General features: G+C 37.1%; 2 protein-coding genes across 9 annotated transcripts in view; one reads left to right on the top strand and one right to left on the bottom strand.

Moving 5' to 3' along the window:
- Positions 1-423: 423 nt before the first annotated feature.
- Positions 424-7,896, bottom strand: TMEM126B (transmembrane protein 126B). The gene is made up of 5 exons (XM_010973423.3): positions 7,742-7,896; positions 4,777-4,898; positions 3,512-3,705; positions 2,308-2,419; positions 424-2,058 (listed from the first exon to the last, which is right to left on the bottom strand). The coding sequence occupies exons 1-5, from the start codon at positions 7,820-7,822 to the stop codon at positions 1,875-1,877; spliced, it is 693 nt and encodes a 230-aa protein (XP_010971725.1). The 5' UTR covers positions 7,823-7,896; the 3' UTR covers positions 424-1,874.
- Positions 7,897-8,037: 141 nt separating this feature from the next.
- The window catches only part of DLG2 (discs large MAGUK scaffold protein 2), a 1,731,178-nt gene continuing 1,722,793 nt past the window's right edge, over positions 8,038-16,422 (top strand). For 4 of the 8 annotated variants that reach the window (XM_045509092.2, XM_045509086.2, XM_074372765.1 and 1 more), the window contains exon 1: positions 8,038-9,805. In XM_045509092.2, coding sequence (XP_045365048.1) covers positions 9,787-9,805 — 19 coding nt within the window. In that variant the 5' untranslated portion in view covers positions 8,038-9,786. The remainder of the gene's footprint in view (positions 9,806-16,422) is intronic. The other 4 variants (XM_074372760.1, XM_045509085.2, XM_045509089.2 and 1 more) reach the window with 3 other exon arrangements.

The following is a 16,422-nucleotide window of genomic DNA, read 5'->3' as shown; positions in this document are numbered from 1 at the left end:
ATTTCATCAAATTTGGAAAATTTTCAGCCATTAATACATCAAAAATTTTTTCTGCTTATCCCCTCCTTAGATGACTTGAATTATAGGTGTAAAAGGCTAGTCACTAATACTACGTTAATTTTTTTTGCTTTATTTTGAAGTTCATACTGCTATATCTTTAAGTTCACTACTCTGTTTTTCTCCTGCGTCTAATCTTGGGGAGGCTTTGGAGGGGGGTCTTATTACTTTAGTGAATCTGGTGGGATTCAGTTGCCAAGATTCAGTTATTCATGCTTATCAATGTTGGTATGACTGTCTTTGTGGGGATAAGATGATGAAGGTAGGAGAATATGCGTTATATATCTTTGGAAGAGTCTTTTTTTTTTTTTTTTAAATGAGGCTTAGGAAGGTGAGTGAACAAGTTCTGTGAAATGCAGCCACATCTGTAGAATACCATTTATTCATTATTAGATTACTGCTTAAACTTAGAAATTCAAATACTGAATAGTTTACAGAAGACAATGTAATCGTGCAAAAACAGGAAGAAAATCAATATAATACAATACATAGTAAACGATACAATGTGATGCAATAAATACAAAAGCAGGGGGATAACCACATGGTTAAGGCAGCTGGAGGAAATGGAGTTGAAAAGCCAAGAGAGCAGGTAAGTTCTTACAGTAGGGACCAATCTTAGTCATTGTTCTGTGACTCAGGGAGAACATCAGGGAAAACAGACAATGTAAGCACATTTATTAGCACCTCCTATACACCAGGTATGGGTTGGTTATGTTTCCATTTTTATAATCTGACTCCAAAGCAGTTATTAGTATGTTTCAAGAGGAAATAAAGTCAGAAAGGTAAGGTAAATTGCCCCGTGTGTAGTATATAATGTCTCATGCACTAGGTCTTGAATCAATATTAGCTGAATAATTGGGTATGTATTTATTCAAATGAAAGATATCTTGTGAATTTTCTTTGCTATGTTTCTAAACTTCTACTTTGGGTTGCTTGGGGCCTCAGATGACCAAACTTTAATCTCAAGATAAATATGGTTTAAGACAAGGAGAATGAGCTATGGGGTTCCATTCTGTGTCTTACCCTTTTCATCAGACTGTGTTTGTTTCCTGAAGTAAGATTCCCTAACTAAATGTGTAGCTTGGAATGCTGTAGCAGACTTAGAGAAGCATACTGTGATCTGTTTCTTTAGATTTTAAGCTTCCTGTGGACAGGGACTGAACCTTTGTTTCCCTGGTGCCTATGTTAATGCATAGCAAATAGGCACTCAATAAATATTCTTTAAACAGAACAGTGAAGCTAATCTGTTAATGATAAGAGCTAGTAAGTATACTGAATTAGAGTAGAGGAAGGGCTGTTAGTTTATTTCTTTATTTTGATTTTCTTACGAAATTTCAACTTCCCTTTCAAAATTTAGGAACATATTTTTTCCCCATAGCTTTCCCCTCTGCACAAGTAGTTAACAGCCACATCCTCAGTTTGCTCACAGAATTATGTGTGTACCTCTCAAATCCTCTCATATGTGCTCACATTTCTAACTGTGCATTCCTTCTGGGTAAGGACCATTTCTTATTACATGTAACACAATGTCTTGAGACCTAGCAAGTGCTCAATAAATGTCTGTGAATGAATGAATATATAAATATGTATATTGATCAGATCTTGAGGCCTCAAACTCATTTCCACATAAATGAGGAAACAGAGATGAAACTTGCATTTATTTATTTACTGAAATTTATTGAGCACCTGCTGTATACCAGGCAAAAGGAACAAAAATGAACTGTCTGTCCAGAATTACTTTTAACTCATGCAGCAATGCCTGAGTCCTCATCACAGAAAAATCCATTCTGCTGATTTAGTATCCATTCACTTTTTGGTTAATCTTCATATATACTTTTCTCAAGAGTACTTTCAAACATTGCATAATGCTGTAGACCGTGATATATTCCACAGGCTGTCTGAAGGACAAGAGGAAGCACCATTGCTTTTATCTCTGTTTGACATAGCAGCAGCCAATAAAGTAAAACCCTTCCTCTTGGTGGCAGTGGAACAGTATGATACCTAAAAAAGAAGGATAGTTAAGTACTTTTTTGGATGTAAATTCCAAGAAAAATTTGTTGATTTCTCCTAAACTGATAATTTCTATTCCAGATCTCTCATGTTGATAGCAAAAAGGTTAAAATTAGCTATTTGAAATATGAAACTACTATATTTTGATTAAAATGTGTCATTGGCAGCTAAAGAATATGTAGTTTTTTAGCACAAAAAACAAAAAAAGAAGGAAGAAAAGGAGCAAAAAGATGGACTTACTTGACTGCCAGACGTCCATTTTTAGAAAAAGCCAAAGCAGTGGGATATAAAACACCGCACACTATGCCAATCAGCGAACTTCTCAGGACACAATTTTCCTGGCTGATCTTACCTGGAAAACATAGGTAAATCTGGTTTCTCTTTAAAACTCAGGATAAGAACCCTTAAGAGTCTTGTATCCTCATACAGTAGTTATCTGTACTGTCCTCAACCAGAGCCAAACAGTAGAAAGAATATTAGAAATTCAGTCTACAGCACAATAGACTAAATGTACCACTTTTAAAAACTGCTTTTATACTTTACATAAGGATAGTTACTCTCACTTATTGGTTGTTGTGGAAGCAATTTTATAGTGAAGACTGTTTCCATCAGACTGTGTTCATTTCCTGAACTAAGATATAGCAGACCAGACACCTGGATTCTAGGTTAATACATTTATATTGTTTCTGTGTCAGATGTGTGCTAGGGATACAATGTTACAAAAGAGATCCAACCTCTGAACTTCAGGCCAGTCTACTAAGAAAGAAAGACATTAAACAAATATTTAAACAAATAATCTTAAGTGTGCACATGTTCCGAAGGTAAAATGAATAGAGAATGTATCTAGAAACTTAACTACCCCAAGGGAATCAGAGGTTTCCCTGCAGAAGAGTATTTAAGCAGAGACCTGAAGAATGGGGGTCAGAGGTTCCATCAGTTACTCTTTGTGAAACTTAAGGTATGGGGAAGAGGCAAGAAGTAAAATTAGAAGCCCATAATATGCCAGAAAGTAGGTTAGGCATTTAACATACAGTATCTTAATTCTTACAACAATCCTGTGAGATAAGTACTATTAGTCCTAATTCATAGATGAGACAACCGAGTCTCAGAGATTAAATGACTTGCCTAATGTCAAAAACTTAAGTGAAATAGGTAGTATGCCAAAGCCTTTTTTCCCCAGTATGTTATGTTGCTTTTTAGTGTACTTGAACATGTCTCAGGTTGGTTTCCTACCTGTAAAAAAAGGACAGTACTACTTGCCCTAACTGATTAGGAGGATTGTTGTGAGGATGAAATAGGACAATACATGTGAAGGTCCACTGTCAGTGGTAAAGCAATATACAAATGTAAGGGATTATTATCAGCAGTAGCAACAGTATATGTTAATGAATAATTTTCCTTAGCTATAGACACATTATATATACATCAATGAATTTAAATTTACCTGAATACAAAGCATCTGTTACAAGAAGCTTATAAGCAACTATGGTAGACAAAAATGGAAGTGTAGTCAATGATGCATATGTCTTCAAAGCATCATGTTTAACCTTGAAGCAATGTCTGAAAATTATGTTTGCCAATATTCCAGAGAAACCAGCTGTTGTTCCAAAGACCATTGTTCCATATATATTTAAAGACCTAATTAGAAAATCAAAGTGAAAAATTAAGTTCAACATAATACTCTCCTAATAGGTATATCCTTTCCTGGGTAGTCATTTGTTCATATTTACTCAACATCAAATGTTTCTTGAGCATCTACCATGTGAGAAGTATTTTCTTTGTGCTGAAGATGGGGCAATGAATAAAAGCAAAAACAAAACAAAACAAAACAAAAACCCAAACAAACAAACAAAAAACCTCCACTCCTCATGGAACTTGCATTCTAATGAAAGGATATAATTCTCTTTATGAGAATATTTAGACTGGCTCTAAGATGGAGTTCTTTTAAAAAGAGAATAAATTTCGGCCACAAATAAAGATGAATATATTCTGATGTAGCCAAATTTTCTGAGCTATCTAAATCCAAGAATACTGCTCTTTCCAATAAAAGAATTAATTTGCTTAAGGTCACTTGAAAAAAGGTGTTTACATTTGGTTAGGCCTTCTAGAAAATATTTCTTAATTAGTCCAGATACATTTAAAATAATTTGTCTAGGATTTCCAAAACTTCATCCAAAGAAATTTAAAAGATCTAGTTTTATTTATTCTGACTCATACCTAAATCCAGAAATGTTTAAAGTCTAAGATCAACATCCTTTGACTTTATTCTTGAGCTCTATTACTCTAAAAGTCAAAATGGTAATGTGAGACTATTTGTACATCATGGAATGTGTATTCCTTTCTGCTGAACTCAGCACTGTGGCTAACGTAATAAATTCCAAACTGAATTTAATTAAAATTGATAATCAGTTAAAGATAAGTAGCCCCCAAAAAGGTGTTGTTAATTACTTTTAAAATGTTTATTGCATAAATAACATTTCAACAATTTTAGAAGCAAAAAAACTTCGAGACAAAAGAAATTATACAGTCTCAGTATCGCAACAAACCACTATTTTCATCTGCTCATGTTTCTCTCCAGTTTTTTTTTTAAAATAAGCTTTCTTCATAACCAACTCAATAAAGTTAATAAGATCTTAGATACCCAGAAACATTGGTGATACAGAAGATATGCAAATAGTTATTGACTTTCAGTCAGGGTGTGTCTCTTACTTTTCTTTTCTAAGATATTCAAACTTTTTTTCTATGATTTCGATGATCATTGGTTTTCTGAGCTTTGCATCTCCTAGAGAAGGACTGGACTGACCATGTGTGTATGTTGGCATCTTGATGTCCTGGAAAACACAAAAATCCAGAATCATGATAGCTAATGATATTAATATTAAATCTTATAAATTCTACAGATTCAGATTAAAAAACATTTAGACCCTAGTAAAGTGTCAGGTACTATCCTGTGTTTTCATATATTTTGTTAATGATTCAATCAACATTTAGTGAGCTCTTATTACCTGTTACACAATGGCTTTTTTAGATCCACACAATAACTTTGAGAAACTGGCAGGATAATTGTCACCTCTATTTTCATAGATGAGAAAAACAAGGTCCAGAGAGGTTAACTTGCCTTAGGACCTGGTGTAGAAGAATAAATTACTGGGATATTTTTTGTTTTCCTTACAGTTCTCTCTGAAGGTAGCCAGGCCCTTTGTAGTTCACCATGCTCTAGCTTTTTCAGAGCTGATAGTAAAGAGTAGCTACTTGTTGACAGCTATCTTCATCCTCTGTCTCCTGAAAGCCTGAGCTCATTTTGGAGATTATCTTGAGTTTCCTGGAGAGGTAGGAGAGAACAGGGATTGCCTTGGAGAATAGCGAGAGAGCACCAGAAAGAGAGACACTGTTCCAGGCTAGGAAGAGGCAGTGGATCATGACTACTGTGGATTATATAAATTATGTATTGAGCTCCCTAATAGCGACTTGGGCAGAAGCAGGGCCTTTGCTGGAAATTGCTATGTGGTATACAAGGAAGCCTGGACCATAGCAGTGGGCTCCAGGGTTGGAAAGTTCTTGTGTCTGAAGTATGATGTATGAATAGACAGTTGCCAATGTCAAGGGACCATGAGGTTTGGCCAGTAGCATCTTAACAGAAACCAGTGGTAAAGACAAAAACAAAACAAAACTGGACCCTCAAGATCCTTTCTGAATGTTTTGTGGAACATTTCTGTGGAATTCTTACTATTTGTTAAATTTTTTGCCCTACTGGCATTATGGGATTCCAGATTAGCCAATGAATAGATTTTAAAAAATCTATGGCCCTTCATAATTTATATGAATCTCCATTATAACAACATTTATGAACAAGGGCATAGACTAAAAGATGTCAATTTTTAGGAATCTTAGGCAAAGAATCCGAGTGGATTAGGCATAAAAGATATAGAAGAGACTTAGTAAGAATCTCAACCTTTCATGTGGACAAGAATCACATGAGTTTATTTGAAAAGCAGTTTTTTGAGATCCCTACTGAGATATCTGGATAATAGGAGTAGGGTAAAGTCTAGAAATCTTCATTTTAATAGCACCAAGTGATTCTGATGCTGGTAGTCAACGGACACATGTTGAATATCACTGTAATATTCATTTCCTGAATAAGTGATATGTACCAGTCCTAACCCTAATGAAAGGCCAATTCATCCACAGTATCAAAATTCTGAAGGTATAGGCTCTTTTGAACCTTAGTGTGGTATGACACAATAAGTAATAATTGACCAGTTTCTTTCCCTGTATCATTGAAGAACTGTACTCATGCCAGTTCTTTTTCTTTAAAATATCTGGGGAGAACAGAAAAAAAATTTACAAATTACAGTTTCTCAAGGACTAGATTTAATTTTTTGCCTCTCTCTGACATCTAAATAGCAAATGGAAGAGAAAATAGCAATATCTAAGGGAGATTCTATATACTAATCCATCTAATGTACATGAAGGCAGATGTCAGTAACATGATAATTAACCAGAAACTTTGGATAAATTTTTGTTTTGCTATCATCCAGTTCACTAAAGTCTTTTATTTCTCACAAAGAAAACTTTCAGGCAATGCCTTGTACCAACCTCCTACCTTGTCTACATCCTTAGTACATTAGGAAACAGACACCCAGGATTATGATCCTAAAATACTGAAACAGGACAGTAAGTATTTATTGGGCACCTTGTTTTCAGAAGGCACTGTTATTAAAGCAAAGAAATATATTGATAACTTTCTGATAGAATTTTTGTAAGTATTGACATGTAATTATTTCACCATAACCAACATTTTATCTAAAAATTAACCAGGCCTTTCTCTTGCCTTTTGAGGTCGCCCGCACTTTGTCTATGGAGTGTGTAAACCTACTTTTGCTTTAACTACCCCCATGCCTTGTGGTCTGTCTGGCCTTCTGAGATGACCTGCACTCTGTCTATGGAATATGTATCTTTCTGAATAAATCTACTTTTACTCAAAAAATAAAGCAAACAAAAAGTTCAAGGCCACTCAACTGGTTACCACAATTATACCAGTATCAGTGCATTTGTACAGGTTTATAGTTTCCAAAGTATTATACGGTTTTGTTATGATTTTATGTGTATTATTTCACCTGACTTTCAGAATTTTATTCAACATTCACTCATCATTTACTCAACATTCACCTAGTATTTGACAGACACTCCCCCCCAGGTAAGCAAGATGTAGTCACGTCCCAGAACCCACAACCCAGGCATAAATACGGAGAAAATGGCAGGGAATTTAAATGCAGAATTTTTGTCATTAAAAACAAAACAACGTAAGAAAAGCCACATTTAGCCAGGTAAAGTGACATTTAAAGGAATATCCGAAAGAGGAGAATTTGGCGGGGTGGGGTTAAGTGCCGGGAGGGGGATAAGTGCGGGGAGGTATTTCAACTTGAGAAGGCCAGTGCAAAGGCCAGGAGGCAAGAGAAAACGGGCTGCATCAATCAGGACTAGACTTTAGGTCTCCAGCTTTCTCGCCGCTTTTTTTCCATAGCAAGTGGAGACCTAATTGCGCCCTGCATGGACTTGGGAGCTGTTCTCTTTAGATCCTCAAATTCCTTTTACTTGCATCATTTCAGAAGAGTCCGCCAACACTTTGAAGCTGCAGAAATCACCGCCCATACCATCCTGGATTTCTGCCTACCTTGGGCTCTTCCCCAGCTCCCACCGGCACCACACCTGCAATCCTCAGGTCAGCCCCAGCCTCACGCCCGAGCGCCGCCATTTTGGCGACTCACGTGACCAGCAGTGGGCGGGGACCCAGAACTCCCGAGGCGGGAAGTGGTGCCGACTCAGGCCTCTCGCCTGCAGCCCCGGCCCGCCCCGACCCAGTCAAAAGCCGCGCCCTCCATCCAGGCTGTGATTGGGCGCGGCGTCCAGAAATTAGGACCGCCCATTGGCTTCCCGGCTGTTCAGACGTCTGTGGGCCCGCCCTTTTACCATCCCCGCATTGCCTTCCTTTGCTATTTGTTAGCTTGGCTCCTCTCCTCCTGAGGGGAACGTGGGGCGGCTCGAGCGCAGCGGTGTTGCTGCGCGTTTTCCTCTCCTCAGGGTGTCTCCGTTAGCTGGGGCCGAGCTGCCGCCACCCTCTCACTCCTTGAGGGTGCTCGCCTCTCTGGCCTGGCCCGTAGGTTACGGCTGCGGCTTCTCCGGCACCTCCTCCCCGGAGCTCCCAACTGGCCGCCAGAGCTGCTCCCACTAGCCTCCTCCCCTCACAGCCGTCAGACCCTCCTCCTCAGTGTTTAGTCCCTTCATATTCCATCCTTTCACCCCGCTTGGAAAGGGACCGGAGAGAAATTTGCCCTCCCACTCCCTGAGAAGACCCCCTTGCCAGCCGGTGTTTCGGGGTGGTGGGCGCTGTGAGGAGGCCTGGCGCCCTTTTGTGCACGTTCAGTGCCCAGCAGTATCTCCCAGACCAGCAACCCCCGACCCTTCAGTCTCCACGTCTTAGAGAAGCCAAATTCAAGAGTTATATAATTTCTAGTGCTGCTGTTTCTCCTGCCTGAGGAAACACTTCATCGCGTGGAGGGCGCAGGACATTTCTGTGCTCTTCCGTATAAGAACGGGGTGTGGGCAGGGGTGGCCCGCGGGAGCAGAGAGATTTCTTGCCTTTTCTACGAAAGGAAGGTGGGTAGTTTGGAGAGAGACTGAGAGAAAGGGTGGATGTGGAAGCCAAGCAGCCGAACTCTCTCATTTAGGAAACCGCGAACCGTTTGCTCAGCTTATGCTCACATGCCTAATACTACTACAGCGTCTCAGAAAACACCTTTGGGGGAAGGTTTGACTTGTCTCGAACAGTCTCAGTGTTTTTCCTCGCCGGATAGGGAGCTGCTTGGATGCGAAGAGATGGCATGATGTGAATGACTCCAGTGTGAAGAAATCTTCGCCAACTCATCCTGCATCAAGTGCCCATTGAGTAGCACTGTCACTTTAATGTCTCCATGCCAAGGGATTGCTTTCCTTCTTTTCAATCCTCTCGGTTAATACATGGGAGGATCAGAATCAGAGGGGCATTAAGGATCAAGCCTGAGGGGCTTGGAGAGCACAGAAGAAAAAAAAATGAAAGTGACAGCAAGCTGGATCCTGTCTTACTGAGGGGGTGAGAGCCGGAACTTCTGATCCAGTAAATAGAAAGGGGCCTTTCAGTCTGTGTTCTGCCCCAGAAAACTGTTCAAACTCACCCACCTTTTTAGAGACTAGAGTCAAAGACGTTTTTAAAAGTATTTTTTTTGGGTGTGTGTGTGAAGGTTTTAGATTTTTCTCTAAAGAATTGAGGGTCTTTATCATCAATCAGTTCATCTTGGAATTTGATCATGTGTTGAGTAATGGGACAGCTGTGAAAATTTTGTTTGTGCCTTAATTGAGTTAGTCATTGAACTCCAAAAACGTTAATGCCTGAAGAGGAGATTTAATAACGTTTTCTACGCTTACAATAATTTTCTTTTTAAACAGAATAAATATTTTATAAACATTGAAGTACTCGGCAGTTGTTTTTCTCTAACCTCTGTGGGCAGTGTCAAAGTTTGTGGAAAAAATACATCACTTTTTTTCTTTGAAAGAGAAGACAGCCTGGATTTCAAACAGTGAAGTGGTTTGCAACAGTTACCTGGCTCTTGGCCTCCACCCAGCTGGATCAAGTTGAGACCTGAAAAGAGATCTTGAATCCTGTGGCAGTGAAAAGATTCAAGAATGCCAGTCAAGAGGAAAGGTGGGCTATGAGGCTTCCTGTGTAATATATGTTTCTCCTTTTTCTTGGTTCTGGTATTTGCAGCTTAAATTGTATTCCATTTGAGAGTAAAATTTTGCTTGAGATTTATTGTCATAATGTCTTTTCTGTGGTACATCATTTGGTAATATTTTGCTAAATTGAAATGAAGTAGGACTTGTATTCAATTATAGACACCTGTGACTTAATGAATCAGGTGGTCTAAATCGCCATTTATAATCAGCATAAACTTGATAACACAGATTTGGGATTTTCTTTAGTTTGTTTTAGCTTGTTAAAGTTTACTTTTACACAATCTTTAAAAGAGAAACTTGTACAGTACAGCTCTTCCTCGTGGATTTAATATTTATCAAGGGAATCACATAGTTGCAAAAGATAACAAAGTTTTTTGCACTGAACACAATTATAGATTTATTGTTTATCGTCTGATTAAAAATAGATTTCATGTTTGGGTTTACTCTAATGTAAATCTTCACTTTTATGATAAAGTACAACTGTGGTAACTTGTGCTTTTCCAGATATATGCATTATTCAGTAACATGATTGGCAAATTCCCAAAATGAAGTAAACACTTGACTCTATCCTCCCCCCTCAATTGATCAAGATCCTGTGAATTCCTGAAGTATAGTCTATTGTAGGTCAGATTTTGGGATTCATTTCAGCCTAGATCTTACCCAGGTGAACTTTGTTCGTAAGGATCCTAATGAACCTGCTTTGGTTTTTGTTTGTTTGTTTGTTTTGACATGGCATGGAAGATCAGATCAACTATAAAAGAGTTTAAGAGTTGAAACTAAAATTTATATCAATTCCCGTGAACTCTATTGTAGTGGACTAGTACAGATCCAAATGTTGACAAGTTTATATGAGTTTCTACAATCTGAAACTAAAGCTTAAGGTGAAGGTTAAGGTGCAACCTGGCTCTGCATGATATTCAGTCCTAACTGTGGATTTGGAAGGTGCATTGTGGAAACTTATAACCAGTGAGGTTCTTTATTCAGCTGTCGTCTGTAGAGGTGGACGATGACATATAAAACCTCTGAAACACCTAGAAATGTCCCTTAGTATGCTTTGATTTAAGACTGGGCTTGTTTCCTTCTCCTGCTCGCCCTCATAATATTGCTGAGAGAAGTAAACTCTCCATGAGATTTTGGAGTTACACCTGTTCAGACCTGACACAGCTGGTTTATCTGAAACAAAAATGGTTTGGGGAATGTGGTCAGTAAACAATTTGACTTATTTAGCTTGCTGTTTATTTTTATTCTTTCTACCAAATTTTTTGTGCTCTAGTCAGTGCCCCTTTTGGACTACCTTATTTTAGACTGGTAATTGAATTAAAAACATTGTGTATATATCTGTGTGTATAAAAGAGAGAGGGAGAGAAAAGGAAGAGAGGAAGGGGAGAGAGGGAGGGATAAAAAGGTATCTGGGCAGGAGGAAGTAGGGCATTGGATGTTCTAGGTATGACTTAATTAAGCAGGGTGAACTTAAGGTTTTTAAACCCAACAGACTGAGTTTATTAAAAGTTCTTACCTTTGAAGGAAGTTACAAAAATTGCTGATATGTTACTGAAAACCATACTTTATGATGAATAATTTAGTATTTATTTCCTTCCCTCCTTTTCTTTCCTCTTCCTTTCTCTCACTTTCCCTTCCTCCATCTCTTTCCTTCTGTCTTCCTCCTTCCTTGTGTCTTCCCTCCTTATTATTTAACAATGGATTGATTGTAATGGAATCCAAATGTTGATCCAGTGTAAATTTTTTAAAGTATCAACAGGTTCTAATTAGCAAAGCAAGTACATATTTGGATTATACTAAAGCATATGCATTATGTAATTTACTTTATGAACTGATCTAGAGAAACAAATTATCTTTTTTAAATCTCTTAAAACTTTAGTATTAAGATTATAAGATATTTTAAGATACTGTAGACAACTAACCAAACAAGTTGTAACATATACATTATGTTTTTATCTGGCTAAGCTTACTGTCTGTACTGTTTCTAAAACAGAAGTAAAACAAATATTTTGAAGTATAACCTAGACTTACTGTGCAGAGAGAGCACTGTTCTCTGTCATCTTGAATCTTTTTTTTTCCTTCATTGTTGCATGTGGTAGATATGATGAAAGAGCTAGGTTTAATGTACTTTCAAACAGTAAGTATCCTCATTGCGCCAAGTATTCATTCATTGTTGAATGTATTACTACAATAAGAAATTTTTGTAAGACAGTTTCCTCATGTATTATATATTTTTATGTTATTGTAAAAGTAGAGAGTTCTTTGGTAACATGCAACCATGGTGAGAAGTGGAAATGGATGTGACATCTCACTAAGTCAATTTTTAAGCATTATTCTTGACTGTTCTTAGATAAGCTGAAACTACTGTACCTCAAACCCCTATTTTCACTGCTGTTTTGTTTTATGACATTACTTCCTACGTCTCCCACTGTATACTCTTATCACACTTTTTACAGATCTCAGTTTTATCAGCAGAAGACTCTTCTTCATCTTTAGAAATTTTTTTCCTCAACAGTCACTTTTCATTCAGGATCCTTTTTTCTACAGTAGTAACTTTATTTGCTCCTGACTGAGCCATTAGGATATCTTTGACCTATTTTAAATTCTGAAAAAACAGCCATTCCAAGATAAGTTGTATTAGCATTCTCGATTTGAGGCAAGATCATGTGTATAGGAAGGGGCCATTTCAACAAGGCTTGTGAATTAATCTGATCTGATTTAATGTTGAGTTAACGTAAGAAATGAAAGTTAGTGATACTAGTGTACTTCCCTGTGTTTTTTTGTGGAAAATTGTTGTTTTAATGATGAGATATGCTTCAACAGAATTTTTTAGTAGATGACAGTTTCTTTTGTTCTCTTTGTCATAACATATGTGAAAGAAATCAATGCTTTTAATACTTTGCGACTGATGCTCATTTCACTTCTGTGTTTTTAAAAAATTGTCCTATTTTGAGCTTATTTTAATTTGGTATAGAAGTCTATCTGATGTTACTAATTTATATGGCACTTTATTTCCTTTGAATTCTTCTTTTGCAACTGTTCTCAGTGATATAATGGTGTATGTATACCAGGTACTGAAAGTTGAACACTATCATTTTCATAATTCATATGTTTTGACATTGTTCTTTTTAAAGGAACTTGAAGAATGTAGTGTAATTAGAATCCCAAGACATGATATTACCATGTATTTCCTGGGCACTCTTGAAATTGAGATTGTTGTTTCCTGGGTTCACAGTCTTTCCTTTTGGTTGACGGTGTACTTCATCGAAGTGTCATTTCTGTTTTTCTTTATTTGTTTCCCCCTCTCTCTGGGAAAGGAAACTTACAACTCTTATGTTTATTTTTCCCTCATTTAAAAATTTTTCATTTTCTGTTTCCTGCACTTCGAGGTTTAACTTCTTTTTTTATAGGATCTTCCTAGTTTATATTTATCTTTTACTATCTGAGTGTACTCTTTCCATCTCTAGTATTGTTCACTTATTAAAATATTTTTTCAGATTATCTAAAAGGGAAATGTGTATCTGAACTTATCAAATACACCCGAGAAGCTATTTTATTCCTTTTGCATACACTTCACCAAATTTTTGTTTGAACTTTCATGTTTGCCATACCGGTGCTATCCAGATGCTTTTTCCATTTCAAAAAACTTGATGTTTTTTCTTTTCTCAAGCTAGTAGAACTCAGCAGAGTTAAGCACTGAATCTTCCCAGAGAGGGATGGGAAAAGATAATTTTCAAACTTTTGTAAGTCAAAATAAGATACATAACATACTAAAGACTATTTTTTATGGATTTAAAATCTTTTGAAAGGGTCATCTTGACCTTAATTGAGAGAACTGTTAAAAACTCTGCAGACACAGATTCTTGATGTTGGAATATACTCAACAGCCTAAGAGGCATAAAGAGAGAGCATTCTGGAGAGAGAAATAGAATACTTTTTGTGTTCAACTACTAATTAGGAGTATGTTATGGAGCAAACAGTAGGCATAGTGCTAAAGTTATATGTTAATTGAATTTGTTTTATAGTTCTTATGTATCAGAAACATTGCAAATTATATGCCAATGAATTTGATACCATAAAACTTTTGAACTGTCAAGTTTTTGGGAAACTGCATATATGTTCCATATATGATAGAATATTTGATCGCTCCTTTAGGCCTACAGTTGGTTACTTCCTTGGGTAGAAGAGCCTAGTCAGAAGATGTACACAAAATGTTGGTTTCTTAAAACGCTGATTTAAGGCATTCAATTCATTTATGCCTTTGCCAATGAATCAATCAATTAATACCTAACTTTGCTACAATAGTACATTCAGTAAAGTACAAGAATTCTCTTCCTGGCAGGGAGGGTAATTAAAAAAAAAGAAAAAAGAGAATGCTCTTCTTTCTTAAGAGCATATAGAGTATATAATTATTAATATTTGCTGTGTAACCATGTTAGTGATTATAAAATATTGTTTAGTATAACATTGAGATGTATAAAATTTTTTTTAACTGGGCCAAGAGGACTTGTCCCCCAGCTATAACTCTGCTCAGGAATTTGTAGCAGTCAAGGCACGAGGGCTCTGTATCCTCAATGTAGGTTGCTTTGTCAGCAAAGGATCATGAGTTTTACCCAGTCTCTTCTGTCCAGTCAGTCATTCTGAATTCCAAGTAGTAAGCTTTCTGCATACGTTCAGTTTTTAGTGAGTTTTTCAAAACTATTTCAAGAATTAGGGCCAAATCACCTCCATTATGAAACAGTTCTCCTGACCTCATTTGTTTTAGGGTTTAAGATCAAGAGGAATGATGTATTATACAGTGGAAAATCCTGTGAAAATGAATTATTAAGTTAAAACTTTCAAAGATTATGAGTAAGATTGTGTATCCCATTTCTGCTGATGACACCATTTGGCAGGCATTGAGGCTTCTGTAGGGAGCCTATCATTTTGGAGAACTGTGACATCTTTGTCATTGAAAGTGTGGTGAGACTTGAAATAAACCTGTTAGGTTCTGTTCTATTTAAAATACCTTATAGGTAATAAACTATAAATTATTTTAAAGGTAAACTTGCATGTGTATTTAAGGAAATATCTTTACTTCCACTTTTTTATTCAATCATTTATCCATTCAACAAAGATTTATTGAGTGCCTGCTATGTATCAGGCACTGTGCGAGGTGCATGTTTTGAAGTGGCAAATGATACTTAGTCTCTGCCTTACGCTTAAAACTTATTAGGGAGATAGTTATGGAGATAGGCAATTTCAACGTTGTGTGGTGAGGTTAACATACTGTGTCATGTTCATTTCTTTGCACCGTATTACCGTGTCCTCTGTTACAATCAATAGCAGTGATGTTGTTGGAAAAACCTAGACCGTTAGTCAGAAGATCTGGCTTCTAGGAGGAGGACAAGATCAGATAATCATTGAGCTGGACTCCCTGTCTATAAATTTAGGTGTGTAAGATATTTCCATTTATTTTCTCTTAATTTCTGACTCCTAATTACCAAGTTGTAAGCAAAATCACTCGAATCCTTTTTGAGGTTTTTCCCACTTCCCTGGGGTTATAATAGGGTTCCATCTGGAATGAGGGTATATTCTGGTCATTGATCATCTATGTATAAAAGTTCACTGCTGAGACGTGAGTTGTTGTGTTTAGGTAGTTCTTCTAGCCTGCTACTTCATACAGTTGATGACTACTACTTCCCAGAAATGGATTTTAATTTTTTCCCCCTAGAATTTCTGTTGCTGTTTGCCTAGCTGCATTATGATGCTTTTCCCCTCGGGGGTCTTTTTGCCTTTCAGGCAATGCTGCCAGGAAACAGAGCCTAGATGCCTGCTGCCTTGGGATCCAAAAACCTCTAATTTTCCAACTGAGAAAATCTCTTTCTAGACTGGGGAGGGGCTGGGAGATGCCCCTCTCTCTGTGTGTACCTGAGAATCTCTTTCATATCTGAAACAAACTCTTCTTTTATTCTGAGGGATTAGGCTTTTGGAAAGCAAAACTAGAATAACTAAAAATCTCTTTAGTTTTCTGTCCTGGCACATACCTCCCTCAAGGCAATAAAGCACAAAACCAGTTACCAGCTTGAATGGGAAGAAAGGAAATAGGAACATTTAGGGGGAGAAAAATAAACATCTCAAAGTGCCAGTCTGCCACATGTACTATAGAGTTTACATGCCTCTTATGATGATGCCACGAGGTGACCTTGTGAAAATCATATAATCTTTCTGAACCTCAGTTTCCTTTTCTAAAAGGGGTTTAATACCCCCCCCCCACATATGTTGTTTCTTTTCCCCATTGAATAAGGTAGTGTATATGAACTTCAAAGTTAGTGATAGAATTAGAACAAGAAGCTCATCTTGTGTTCTTTCCACAATATGAGTTTGGTGTTCTCTGAGCAAGTGAATGACGTCATGGTGTGGTGCAGGAGAGCCCGGGGATGGAATGCAGTCTGTACCATCAGCTGGATAAGTTATCTATAGAAAGTCAACAGAATGAGCTTCAAATTCCTCATCTTAAGACATGACTTTACTAATAATACTCAGTTCTTAGGATTATTGTGACAATCAAAAATATTTAGCCCATGTAAACATTTTTTTGAAAAT

Source organism: Camelus bactrianus, chromosome 10, assembly GCF_048773025.1.
Source record: "Camelus bactrianus isolate YW-2024 breed Bactrian camel chromosome 10, ASM4877302v1, whole genome shotgun sequence".
In the NCBI taxonomy this organism is placed as follows: domain Eukaryota; kingdom Metazoa; phylum Chordata; class Mammalia; order Artiodactyla; family Camelidae; genus Camelus; species Camelus bactrianus.
This window is presented reverse-complemented; position numbering and strand designations above follow the sequence as displayed.